The sequence below is a fragment of the Pteropus vampyrus genome, unplaced genomic scaffold (genome assembly GCF_000151845.1).
Source record: "Pteropus vampyrus isolate Shadow unplaced genomic scaffold, Pvam_2.0 Scaffold19, whole genome shotgun sequence".
NCBI classification, from domain to species: domain Eukaryota; kingdom Metazoa; phylum Chordata; class Mammalia; order Chiroptera; family Pteropodidae; genus Pteropus; species Pteropus vampyrus.
Genome location: NW_011888800.1, coordinates 9,352,408 through 9,366,677, shown reverse-complemented (window position 1 = coordinate 9,366,677; position 14,270 = coordinate 9,352,408). Strand labels below are relative to the sequence as shown.

Below are 14,270 nucleotides of genomic sequence, written 5' to 3'. Positions count from 1 at the left end.
GTAGGGAGTTTAAGATAGGTAGATCTAGTAATTTATAGAAGGCCTCCGTGAGATAAATTTGAACACATTTTCAAGAAGGTAAATACATACAAACTATATATATATTATATATATGTGTGTGTGTGTGTGTGTGTATATATAAAAATAATTGGGCCAAGTATAATGAGACTAGACTTATTTTTCAAACAAATTAGTCTTACTTGGATTATCTTTAATAGAAATGGGGATGACTACAGAGAGAAAAATGATGCTGCAATCGAAAACTATAGCACACCCTTGTGGGTATTACATTCTAGCCCTATTCATTGTCTTTAAGATTTTGTTACCTACTTGTGAATTGGACTGATCCAGAATCCTTCTTGGTTCTCCCAATACCTGGCTACACCTAACCAAATTTAAGTTTCCAATTTTTCTCTTACTCTTCTGTCTTTGAATCACTAAAAATTAAAACTTCCTTTTACTCAAAACCCTGTAAGCTGAAGCTGGACAACTGGATATAAACTTGATAAATCACCACAATAGCTCACAAATGGACAACCATTGTGCCTGTTGAATGAGCCACTTAGAAAGTTCACCAGATCACTTGACGATACCACCAGAGACATTCGAAATTAGGAAAATGTACCACATTGCCAGTGCTTGTCCTCATTCCATATGAAAAATACTTCCAGTCCAACATCTAGAAAATCTTCTCAACTGCATGACTTTTGGACTAAAAATATGAGTTTAGAGTTTTAAAGTAGGTTCAAATTATTATTATAGAACAGTAGTTTCAAACCCATATGTGACATTGTGATTTATAATAAGAACTATATATTTGGTCTTCATCCCTTTTTTTGCAGACAGCTCCTAAAACCCTTGGAATTTCCTAAGTGAGAAGACTCTTAAAGGGTCTTTTGTTATGTTAGTAACAAAGATATATGATCAATACTCAAAGTTATGAGGCTAAGCCATCAAAACTGATATACAGTTTATATAATTATATACCAAGAAATAATTACAGTAAAATTCCTCATGAAAATGGGCAGGTCACCAGAACATTAATGCTTATTAAAACATACTTAAAGAATCATATTCTAAATGCCTTAAAAAGAGTTAAAAAGCGAATATGGTCAGGCCATAGGGAAATAAATTTAAACATTTCACAGTGATACTGTGAAACTGTTCTAGAGAACAATTTGACAATATGTAACAGGAGCTATAAAGCTATTCAAGTACTTTGTTTTGACCTAGCAATTTCAGTTTGGGTACTATACTTTTAAAGGAACATCTAAAGTAAGAGAAACTGGAAGTAATTTGTAAAAGGATCTTCATAGTTATGATGACTATCATGAGAGAATATGAAATAATCTAAATAATCAGTAAAAGAGTAAAGCTAAATGAACTATTATTATTGCCTAAGCACAATGAGATATAAGCTTATGTGTGTATACATATATATACACACATTTAAAATGACAACTACGTAACTATTTGCTAGGTTAAAATGTATTTAAGAAACAATGTCAAAGTAAATCACCAAATAGTGCTCACATTGATTACAATTCTACACATACAATGAAAAGAATCTGGAGTGTATAAAGCTCAACAGGCTTTTTAAAAAATAAGTTGTAGAGAGTAATAATTTCCTGGCAATTATTTCCCAATCATATTCTTTGCCTAATGATTGGTAAACAAAAATAATAAAAACATACATGTAAGGAAAGAATAAAAAATTTTATGGGATAAACTATAAGTTTAAAAGAAAATCTTAAGTGATCAAATTAAGATATTTTATTTAGTTATACCCTTACTCTATACCTCTTTTTGTTGAGATAAAAGTTTTCAGGTCGATACTCAACAGAATTTTAAGGAAATATTTTTTTCACTCTATTTAAAATGTTAGCCACATTCCTGTAAATAAAAACATTTTTCACATAATACTTTAGTCAAGACACATGGATATACTTTTAACTATGAAGGAAGGAAAATCAATTAAATGTACACAAACTATATGTTCATATAGATGCAGAAATATGAATAACTGTCATAAGACCAATAAAAATGTCTTGAATAGATTTAAAAATGTACAAGCAACCTGTGTACAAATAGCTGCCTAAACAGTGCTCTGAACAGTTGTTGCCATAGAAGCCATCATAAAAAGCAAACAAAGTCAAACTGGAGATTTTAGAGATTCTGTCTGTTCAAAATTTGAAGAGAAAAAGCCTTGAAAAGCAGAACCAATAAAAAGTATAGTTTAAGGGGTCTGTCTCATACAATTTAAGAGACACTGTCCTGCTCCAAATTCTCTCTACTACCAGAATTTTTCTTACACTTCCTAAGGATCTACCAGAGTTATACAGATTAACAGATACTATCCCTTTATCAAAATCAATACCTCTGAAACAGTTCAAGCAGTCACAGTTTATTACATAGTACTATGAATATGTTCAATTTCTTTCACTTCTCTTCTAAGACCTAAATGAAACAAACTGCAATTGGAAGGGATGAAAAAGGAAGCAGCACTGAGCATTCCACTATGGCAGTCTCCCCAGGTCTACATTTCTCCCAGATTCCATTTTTCAAAACTATGTATTTCTCTTCCATCTAAACAAAATCTTCATTCACTAGCCTAATAAAATATAACTTTTTTCATTTCTTCAAAATATTTTATACTGTATTAATCCTATCATAACTAATAGCATTTTTAAAAAATCAACTCACCTGAAATTTATTATTTAACATTGGCAAACATGAGAAGTTTTCTAAAGTCTTCTTTGAAATCTCTATCCATTTAAAACCTGCTTTTCTTTTAAATTTCACCTCCACCACACTTTCTCTTTTTATGCATATTTTCTCTTTTTATGAATGTATAGTTTTATTATACATTCATTAGACATTATAATAATAAAGACCTTAATTGAGCCTTGTAAACAAACATTAAAGAAATCTTTCCAGCATAATATTCATCAACTTATTCTTACTTTGCTTCAACTTATGGAAATCACCGACTCTCTCCTTGGTAGCCTGCTTTAGTATATCTGCTTGAATTCTGGGTTCACTCTCCAAGTTTGGGCCTGGAATTAAACGCTGAAGAAGATTAGAAGGGTTCTGTTTTGAAGTTCCTGGGTTTCCATTGTGATTTACATGAGAATCTACAACAGAAAAACATCAAGTTAAGGTCATATTTTGCAGAAGAATTTCACAAGACCTGCTTTAGAAAAGCTAAGACACACTGTTGTCTGTTATTGGGTAGTCAGATAGCTTTTTCTTAAAGCTTTATTCTCATTTCTTTAGACAAATCTTATAACCAATGTGATTCAAGTTGTGTAAAGTTTACTCATCAGTCCCCAAGAGCATCTCCAGTACTAATTATAAACCTATTCACCAAAGGGATATGTGGTAGAAACTGAAAAATTTAAATGGCAATGATACAGCTTGGATGACTCTTTTCCTCCCTCCAAACTCTATACTGCTGTCAGAAATAACCAAAATCCAGTAAGGCTTTTAGAAGTTCCAAGCTCTAAGTAATTTTTATCTACACAGTGACTCACAACTGTTAACTCTTAATTTTGTCTTATTAGTATCCCTTGGATATAACCTTTCTTTCCCCCATTCCATTTTTTCTTCATCAAAGCCTTGATTTCGATCCTTGTTATAATTAATTTTAATCGTATCGATTCTCATTTTAGGGGAACATTTCTGTAAAATAGAATAGATATTCAGTGAAAAAACAGATACATTCATATGTACAGAGTAGGGAGTTTAAGATAGGTAGATCTAGTAATTTATAGAAGGCCTCCGTGAGATAAATTTGAACACATTTTCAAGAAGGTAAATACATACAAACTGGTAGAGATGAAAGGGAATGTAGTCCAGAGTGGCTGAACAAATAATTCTTCTACTTTTATTTATTTTTTATTTTATGTATGTATGTATGTATGTATGTATTTAATGCTTACAGCACCTGGTCCTCCTGGGTGGTCTCCCCTCCAAGTGCTAACCAGGCCCGACCCTGCTTAGCTTCCAAGATCAGACAGGATCGGGCGTGTTCAGGGTAGCATGGCGTAGACAAATAATTCTTCTACTTTTAATAAGCCATTAGATAACAGCTTTTTTGAATGATTACTTCTCCCTGAGCTTTTATTAGGTCATTTGAAAATACATAACACTAACTATAAGAATGCTACTTCACTATGCTGCTAAATGACGTTTTATTCACTATATAACAATATATGACCAGAAAATTGGTTTTCAAGGAAAAATTTAAAAATAAGACTTCATACCTGGAACCATATTCGGGGAGAGAGGTTGTCCAGTTGGACGATGGGAGGTTGCTTGATGACTTCCATATTGAGAAATAGAAATAGGGGGTTTCTTTAAAACTAAAAGACAATATAGATCCATATTATTCCCAGTGATATTATAATTTTTAAAAATCAACCACAATAAATCTATTGACATTGCACTAATCCTATGATGGTTATTCTAATTTTATAATCCTTATAGTATACATAAAATTAATTTGTGGTTACTAATTGATACATTGTATCATCCATCACAAATTTTGGTGATCAATAACTGTGACCAGAATATAAGACAGTAGGAACTCTGTCTTGTTCATCACTATGCCACCAACACTTAGAATAATGCCTGGCACATAACAAGAGCTCAACTAAGGCTTGATGAATGGATAAATAAATAAATCTCTTCAGATACAGTGAAACCTTTTAATATAGATAGTGTAAATAAAAACTGTCATTTATAGATTAGGTGAAGCAATGAAAATATGCTACTCCAAGTTGCCCAGATTTTAAATAAAAAACTAAATATAAGCGATACAAGTTGAGATTTTATTTTTGAAGAGGAAAATTTAAGTTGCACCAAGGACTTTACTAAAAAAGACGTATATACTTATAATTGGGACTTCTCCCTTAAGAAATGAAGGAAACAAGAAATAAACATTTCACTCACTACCACTGATTCCACTGCATCCTTAGGCAGCTTAACATGATAGAAAGGCAGAAAGAAAAAACTAGGGAGACTGGAAATAGATAAAGAGAAAAAAATAGAAAAGCCAATCTATAAGATATGGTTAGTAGCACATTTTATTCTTCTAAAACTTTGGTGTGGCAGAGACAACGCTATATGATCCTATTTCATTATATTTTTCTTGGGCATAGAGGAAGATCAGCCTTCCTATGGTTAAGGAACATAAGACTGGGTTCTGACCATGAGAATGACCATGAATGTGACATTTCCAAGTATGGCGATAAAATCCTCCATGCAAATCACCTAAAATCTGTCTTCCCTTTCTGCCACAACTTAGCAGGCTACATATGAAGATGGTGGCATCAAATAATGGAAGGGGACACCACTTGGAGAACTACAAAGAGTCATTCAACCTGCATCAGACTATAATATGAACAATAAATTGACACTTATTGTTTTAAGCCACAATTTGAAGGCTGTTAATACACCATAGCCTAGTCAGTCCTAACTAGTATACTCGGGTTATTGATAATCCTCAAAGTTTATTTCAATCACTCAATTTTGTTTATCATTACATAGGTCTCTAAACTTAAGAACTCAAAAAGTTTAAAATTCATGCAAAGAAAATAACCTACTCAAATTTACAGAATACTGAAGTTTGCCTTATCTCACTGTGTTCCTATTACCTTGTTCCTATTGCCAGCTGCAATGCCCACCACCCACTTCTTCACATAAGACAGCTAAATAACAACTCTCAGCTAACATCTTTAAAGAGCAGTACCTCACCAGGTTTAACAATACAATTTTATTTGCTAACAGACTCTGATGACACTAAACATCTGGTAGATGTATTTGTCAGTAACAATCTACAAATTTGTTCATCACTGTTGGACCATTGCTGGTGCCAGCACTTTACAAACTAGACGACAGCACTACAACTATTAAACAAGAAGTGATCATACATATCCTTAGCTTATATGATAACGCCTCCTGCTCAAGAACAAGGTAACAAGCTGGATTAAGAGCCTTTATAAAACAACCAGAGGAGTTTCAATCTAATATAGCAGACACAGAGTAGTGATCTGGAGCCCTTATGAATTTGACATGAATACTATATATTTCTACAGAAAGTTTAGAAAAACATTAAAGCAAAAAGAAATGTAAAATTAGCTATAATTTCATCACTTAAAGATACCACTGTTACCATTTTGAGACTCTCTTTGATGTTTTGGGGGTTTTTCTCTGTACGTTTTATTATATACCTTAAACAAAATTAGTATCCCATCATACTATCTTATAATCTGAGTTTTTACTGTTTTCCTCTGCATTTAAAAAAAAATTTTTATTGAATTTATTGGGGTAACACTGGTTACTAACATTATATAAATTTTAAACGTACAACTTTATGATACATCTGTACACTCTATTGCGTACTTACCACCCTTAGTCTCCTGTCACTGTACATTTGACTCCCTTTAGCCTCTTCATCCTCTCCCAACCCCCTTCCCCTCTGGCAATCACCATTCTATTATCTGTATCTATGAGTCTGGTTTTTTTGTTTGTTTGTATGTTTATTTTGTTTGTTAATTTGTTGCTTTTTTATATCCCACATGAGTGAACTCATATAGTTGTCCTTTTCTATTTGACTTATTTCACTTAGCATGATACTCTCAAGATCCATCCATGTTGCAACAAATGGCAGTATTTCATTTTTTATGGCTGAATAGTATTCCACTGTATATATGTACCACATCTTTAGGTCAGCCTTTGAAGGATACTTAAGTTGTTTCCATGTCTTGGCTATTTTGAATAATGCTGCAGTGAATATATGGGTACATCTAACTTTATGAATAAGTGTTTTCAAATTTTGGGAGTAGATACCCAGAAGAGAGATTGCTGGGTCATAGAGTAACTCTACTTTTAATTTTCTGAGGAACTCCCACACTGTTTTTCAGAGTGGCTTAACCAAATTACATCCCCACTAGTAGTATGTGAGGGTTCTCTTTTCTCCTTATCCCCTCCAACACTTATTTTTTGTCTTACTGATAATAGTCATTCTAACAGGTGTGAGGTGGTATCTTATTGTGGTTTTGATGTGCATTTCCTTTATAGCTAGTAAATTTTTTTTTTAATGCCTACAGCACCTGGTCTTCCTTGGTGATCTTCCATCCAAGTACTAACCAGGCCCGACTCTACTTAGCTTTTGAGATTAGACAAGACAGGGCACGTTCAGGGTGTCATGGCTGTAGATAATATAGCCAGTAAATATGAACATCTTTTCATATATCTGCTGTCCATTGTATGTCTTCCTAGGAAAAATGTCTATTCAGGTCCTCTGCCAAATTTTTATTGGATTGTCTGTTTTTCTTGTTGTTCAGTTATATGAGTTCTTTATATATTTTGGATATTAACCTCTTATTGGAGATATTGTTTGCAAATATACTCTCCCATCCACTTGGTTGCATTTTTGGTTTTCTGAAGGGTTTTTTGCTGTGCAGAAGCTTTTAAATTTGATGTAGTCCCATTCATTTATTTTTCATTTTACTTCCCTTGCCTTTGGGTCAGGTTCACAAAAACCCTCTCAGACCAAGGTCCACAAGTTTAGTGCATATGTTTTCTTCTAGGTATTTTATTGTTTCAGGTCTTACATTCAAGTCTTTAATCCACTTTGAGTTAATTTTTGTGTATGGTGTTAAAGAGCAGTCTACTTTTATTTCTTTTTACATTCGTTTTTTCAGTTTTTACTTTCTCAACTTTATGTTCTTCACTCCTTTGTCGAAAATTAGTTGCCTATCTCTCTGTGGGTTTATTTCTGTGCTCTCAATTTTGTTCCATTGGTCTGTGTGTCTGTTTTTCTGCCCATAACATACTGTTTTGATTACTATAGTTTTGTAGTACAGTTTCAAGTCAGGAAGTGTGATACCTCTGGCTATGTTCTTTTTTTCTCAAGACTGCTTTGGCTATTCAGGGCCTGTTGTAGTTCCTTACCAATTTGAGAACTTTTTGTTCTATTTCTGTAAAAAATCTCACTGGGATTTTGATGGGGCTTGCATTAAATCTGCATATTGTTTTAGGGAATATGGCCATTTTAACAGTGTTAATTCTTTCAAAGCATGAACACAGACTATCATTCCATTTCTTTGTATTATCTTCTATTTCTTTCAACAATGTCTTGTAGTTGTCAATGCATAGGTCTTTCACTTCGTTTACTCCTATTTTATCCTTTTTGTTGCAATTGTAAATGGGACTGTTTTCTTAATTTCTCTTTCTGATATTTAGTTGTTAAAATATAGAAATATAATGGATTTTTGTATGTTGATTTTGTATCCGCCAACTTTACTGTATATTTGTTTATTGTTTCTAATAGTCTTTTGGTAGAGCCTTTTGCATTTTCTAGAATCATGTCACATGCAAACAGTGACAGTTTTACTTCATCATTCTCAATTTGGATGCCTTTTATTTCTTGACTTCCAGTACAATGTTGAATAGTAGTGGTGACAGTGGGCATCCTTGACTTGTTCCTGACCTTAGAGGAAAAGCTTTCAGTTTTTCACCATTGAATATATATTAGCTGAGGGTTCGTTATATATGGTCTTTATTATGTTGAGGTACTTTTCTTCTATACCCTTTTTATTGAGTGTCTTAACCATAAATCGATATTGTATCTTCTAAAATGCCTTTTCTGCTTCTATTGATATATGATTTTTACCTATTCTTTTGTTAATGTGGTATATCACATTGATTGCACATGTTGAACCATCCTTCCATCCCTGGAATGAACCTGATTTGATCATGATATATGATCCTTTTAATGTATCGATTTACTAGTATTTTGATTAAGATTTTTGCATCTGCTCAAAGAGATATTGGCCTGTAATTTTCCTTTTTTGTGTTGTCCCTGTCTTGTTTTGTTATCAGAGTAATGCGTGCCTCATAAAATGGGTTAGTAAGTATTCCATCCTCTTCAATTTTTTGGAAGAGTTTGAGAAAGATAGGTATTAAATTTTCCTAGAATGTTTGATAGAATTTACCAGTGAAGTTACTTGGTCCTGAGCTTTTGTTTTTTGGGAGGTTTCTGACTATTGTTTCAATTTCTTACTAGTGATTGGTCTATTTAGAATTCCAATTCTTCATGGTTCAGTCTAGGAAGGTTATATATTTCTAAGAATTTGTCCATTTCTTTTAGGTCATTGAATCTGGTGGCATACAGCTTTTCATAGTATTCTTGTATAATCCTTTGTATTTCTGTGGTGTCTGTTTTAACTTTTCTTTAATTCTGACTTTATTCATTTAAGTCTTTTCTCTGTAGTGAGTCTAGCCAGAGGTTTGCCAATTTTATTTATCTTTTTCAAAGAATCAACTCTCTGTGTTTGATTGATTTTTTTCTATTGTCTTTTGTTCTCTATTTCATTTATTTGTGCTCTAATTTTTATTATTTCCTTCCTTCTTCTGAGTTTGGGCTTTGTTTTCTTTTTTTCTAGTTCTTTAAGGTATAATGTTATATTGTTTGAGATTTTTGTTTCTTGAGGTAGGCCTGTAGTGCTACAAAATTCTCCCTAAGTACCACTTTTGCTGCATCCTAAAGATTTTGGTGTATTGTAGTTTCATTTTCATTTGTCTCTATATATCTTTTGAGCTTTTCTTTGATCCAATGGTTGTTCATAAGCGTGTTGTTTAACAACCACATACTGTGTTTTTTTTTCAGCTTTCTTCTTCCAGTTAATTTCCAGTTTCACATTGTTGTATCGGAAAATATATTTGGTATGATTTAAATCTTCTTACATTTATTGAGACTAGTTTTGTGCCCCGATATATGGTCTATCCTTGAAAATGTTCCATGTGTACTTGAGAATAATGTATATTCTGCCCTTTGGGATGGAAAGTTGTATAAACATCATTATGTCCATTTGGTCTAATACGTTATTTAAGGCTGATATTTCCTGATTTTCTCTTTGGATGATCTATTCATTGCTCTCAATGGGGTATTCAGGTCTCCTACTATAATTGCATTTTGTCAGCTTCTCCTTCCAGGTCTGTTAGTAACTGCTTTATGTATTTTAGTGCCCCCAGGTTGGCTGTATATATATTGATAAGTATTATGGCTTCTTGATGAGTTGTCCCCTTTGTCATTATAAAATGTCCACCTTTGTCTCTTGTTACCTTTTTTATCTAGAAATTTATTCCGTCTAATATAAGTACAACTATAATCACTTTTCTCTGGATGACATTTGCTTGAAGTATCATCTTCTCAGCCTTTCACTTAGAGCCTATGTTTGTCTTTGTAGCTGACATGGGTCTCCTGAAGGCAACATATAGGTGAGTCTCCTTTTTAATCGACTCCACTACTCTTTGCCTTTTGATTGGTGAGTTCGGTACATTTATACTTAAGTATTAATATATGAGGACTTACTATAGCCATTTTATGTTTTGTTTTCTGGTTGCTATGTATCTCCACTTTTTCTTTTCCCTTGAGTTTCTATCTGCTATTTTAGTTTGGTGGTTTTCTGATTTTGTTACCTGCTTCCTTTTTTTTTTTTTTTTTTTTTTTTTTATGTTATGTGTCTCATCTCTAAATTTTTGTTTAGTGGTTACCATTAGATTTATGTAGAAAGATGTTTCATATATACAATAGTTCTTTTTCTTATGACTGAATTTTACTTTCATTCACCTGTGTAAGTTCTGTCGTTTTCCTCCTCCCGTTTTGTTTTTGTTGTCATGAATTTTTCCTTTTTATGCTGTGCATTAGTTTCTAATTTGCAGAAGTTATAATCTTTTAAAACTGTTTTCCCTCTTGAACCTTTATGCTATAATTAAGTGTTCAATACCTTATTCTGAAATAGAGATGCAAGTTCCTGTTTCTTTCTCTGAATCCTGTCATCATAAAGTTTTGTATACTTTGTCTTTTTGATGAAGGAAGAAGAGCTCCTTTTCACATTTCTTGTAATGCAGACCTTGTGGTGGTTAATTCCCTTGTCTTCTATCTGCGAGAGGCTTTATTTCCCCTTCATGTCTAAAGGACAACTCTGCTGGATATATTATTCTTTGCTGGTGGTTTCACATACTTCACTCCACTCTTCCTGGCTTATAAGAATTCTGCTGAAAAATCTGAAGATGATCTAATTGGGTTTCCTTTTTAGGTTAGTCTTTTTTCCCTGGCTGCCTTGAGAATTGTTTCTTTGTCATTAGCTTTTGACAGTTTTAATATAATATGTCTTGGAGAAGGTCCTTTTGCACTGAGATAATTAGGCATTCTGTTAGCTTCTTAGATTCAAGGGCCCAGCTCTGTCCATAGATTTCAAAAGTTCTCATCGATTATTAGTTTGACTAGGCTCTTTGTTCACATCTCCCTCTCTCCTCCATCTGGTATACCTATTACTATATTTCTCTTTCCAATGGAGTAGAATAGTTCTAGTAGAGATTTTACATTTTTTTAAATTAATTCTCAGTTTTCTTTCTACTTCCACCTGAGTCATTTCTACATTTCTATCTTCAAGCTCATTACTTTTTTTTCCCATCTGGTCTGTTTCCAATGCTCTCTAATGCACTCCTCATCTTATTGAGTTTTTCAGCTCAAGAATTTATTTGGTTCTAATTTATAATTTCAATCTAATTGTAAATTACTCCTTTTGTTTGTTGATATTATTCCTGACCTCAATGAACTGCCTTTCTGAGTTTTCTTGTATTGTGTAGTTTCTTTCAAAACTGCAATCTTGAACACTCTGTCATTTAAATCAGGGGTCTCCAATCCCCAGGCATGAACCAGTACCAGTCTGTGGCCTGTTACGAACTGGGCTTTCACAGGAGGTGAGTGACATGTGAGCAAAGCTTCATTTGGATTTGCAGCCACTCCCCAGCAACAGCATCACTGCCTTAGCTCCGCCTCAGATGATCAAGCATTAGATTCTCATAGGAGCACTGGTCTCTGGTGCCAAAAAGGTTGGGGGCCACTGATTGATTGATTTTTATTTTTAAATTTTTAAAAAACATTTCACCTCCCATAGTTGGATTTCTGTCACCACATAATTGACCTCTTTGACCCACTCTACCTCCCCCTCCCACCTACCCTCTGGTCCATGTTCCTGGGTCTCTGATTGTTTGTCCTGCTCATTTGTTGCTTTTAGGTTTCTATCCCGCTTATAAGTGATATCATGTAGCTTTCAACTTTTTCTGTCTGGCTTATTTTGCTTAGCATGATTATATTATATCGAGGTTCATCTATGTTGTTGCAAATGGCAGTGTTTCTTTCCTTCTGCTGACTTTAGGCTTCGTTTGTTCTTTTCTAGTTTTTTAAGATGAAATGTTAGGTTGTTTATTTGGGCTCATTCCTGGTTTTTGAGATAGGCCTGTAATGATACGAACTTTCCTCTTATTACCGCTTTTGCCGTGGGAGACTGCTGATTTCAATCACAGTCTTCCACGTCTTTGTGTTTGGTTTCTGGAGCCTTTTCATTTTCCTTCTGTGCTACTGTTACCTTGGTTATTCATGGTACTTGATGGATTGTTCCTCTACCTGGGCATTTGAGGTGGGGTACTCTTCTCTTTTTTAAGTATTGTTTTGCTCTTAACAACTCTGCAGGCTGATAAAGTTGAGGTCTTTCTTTTGTTTTCCAATAGACAGTGATATAGCTCAAGGTTTTGTTTTCTCTTATCTGCTCTCCTGGCACCTCAGGGATCTTGGTCTGGCAGTGTCACCTCAGTCGTGGAAAATTCCCTGTATTCTCCAAGGTGGTGGGTAGCCCATCTGTGTCGAAGTCACCTTGGTCTTAGATCCCATAGGGGGCTGTAGCAGCCAGTGGGGCTCTAGGCATGAGAGTTCCCAGCTTTGCCTCCTTGTAATCAGAGGCTGCCCAAGCAGAGAAAGAGTCCATTAAACACCATGAACAACCAAGGTGACAAGGCATCTCAGAAAGAAAGAGAAAAATCTCCAGAAAATAAGCTTACAGACATAGAAATATGCAACTAAAATGACAGAAAATTCAGGATAGTACTTCTGAAAAACTCAGTGAGTTCCGAAACGAGTCATATCAACAATTTCAAGAATTGAAAAAAACAACTAGATGAGCAGAGCAAGGAGACTGAAACCCTCAAAAAGAACAGAACTTCTGGAGATAAAAAAACACACTGCAAGAGTTGAAAAATGAAATAGCAAGCTTGGGAAATAGAGTCGACCAAATGTAGGAAAGGATCAGTGATATCGAAGACAGAAATCTAGAGATAAATCAGAAGGAAGAAGAGAGAAACCGAAGAATGAAAAATAATGAAAGAGAAATTCAAGAACTGGCTGGTACCATCAGGAGAGGAAACATAAGAATAATAGGCATTATCAAAAGCGAGGAAAAGAAGCAGAGACTAGAAAGCATTTTCAGATAGTGGATGTGAGTTTCCCAAATTTAAGAAATGAAATGAAGCTTAGAATTCAAGAAGTCAACAGAACACCCAATTATCTCAACCCAAAAATTCCTTCACCAAGACACACTGTATTAAAATTATCAAAAATCAACAACAAAGACAGAATTCTCAGGGCAGTCAGGGAGAAGAAAATGGTAACTTATACAGGAAAACCCATTAGATTATCGTTGGATTTCTCAGCGTAAACCTTAAAAGACAGAAAGGAATGGAATCAAATATTTAAACTATTAAGTGAAAGGAACTACCAGCCTAGAATAATGTATCCAACTAAGCTCTCTTTTGGATATGAAGGAGAAATTAAGACCTTTCCAGACATACAAAAATTGAGAGAATTCTCCATTACGAGGCCTATACTACAGGAAAGACTGAAAGGGGTCAGCTCACCTAAAACAAAATAAGAACAACAACAAAAATACATAATTAGGAGTAAAGTGACTATTAGGCAAATAGAAGCAGAGGAGTGCAACTAAGAACAGGGCATTATAGCTTAAACAATAAGAAGTGAATTGTTATAACAAGATAGTAATAAACATTCAGCATACATAGGGACAAACTGAGACAACAATAACTAAAAAGGGGAGGATTCAAAGATTCAAATTCGCAAAAGGGAATGGAGATAAGGCAAGCACAGAAGAAAATGCATGACTGTATATATATAACTATCCTTTACATATTTGTAATGGTAACCACATACCAAAGATTCAGAACTGAAGTATATAACATAAAACAAGAAGAACCAGAGGCAAAACCCACAAAAGCCAACCAAAATAAAGAAAACAGAAACATAAGGACAAGGAAACAATGGAAACATCGAGCTACCAGAAAGCAAAAGATAATATGGCTATAAGAAGACCTCATATTTCAATAATCACCCTAAATGTAAATGGACT

General features: G+C 34.0%; 1 protein-coding gene and 1 pseudogene across 4 annotated transcripts in view; both read right to left on the bottom strand.

Moving 5' to 3' along the window:
• Nucleotides 1-14,270, bottom strand: part of CASC4 (cancer susceptibility 4) — an 85,005-nt gene that overhangs the window by 22,951 nt on the left and 47,784 nt on the right. For 2 of the 4 annotated variants that reach the window (XM_011355030.2, XM_023527827.1), the window contains exons 7-8: nt 4,266-4,364; nt 2,964-3,056 (exon numbers count right to left, since the gene is read on the bottom strand). In XM_011355030.2, the coding sequence (XP_011353332.1) occupies nt 2,964-3,056; nt 4,266-4,364 (192 nt within the window). Of the gene's footprint in view, nt 1-2,963; nt 3,135-4,265; nt 4,365-14,270 lie in introns of all 4 variants that reach the window. The other 2 variants (XM_011355029.2, XM_011355032.2) reach the window with 1 other exon arrangement.
• Nucleotides 3,935-4,052, bottom strand: LOC111736376 (annotated as a pseudogene).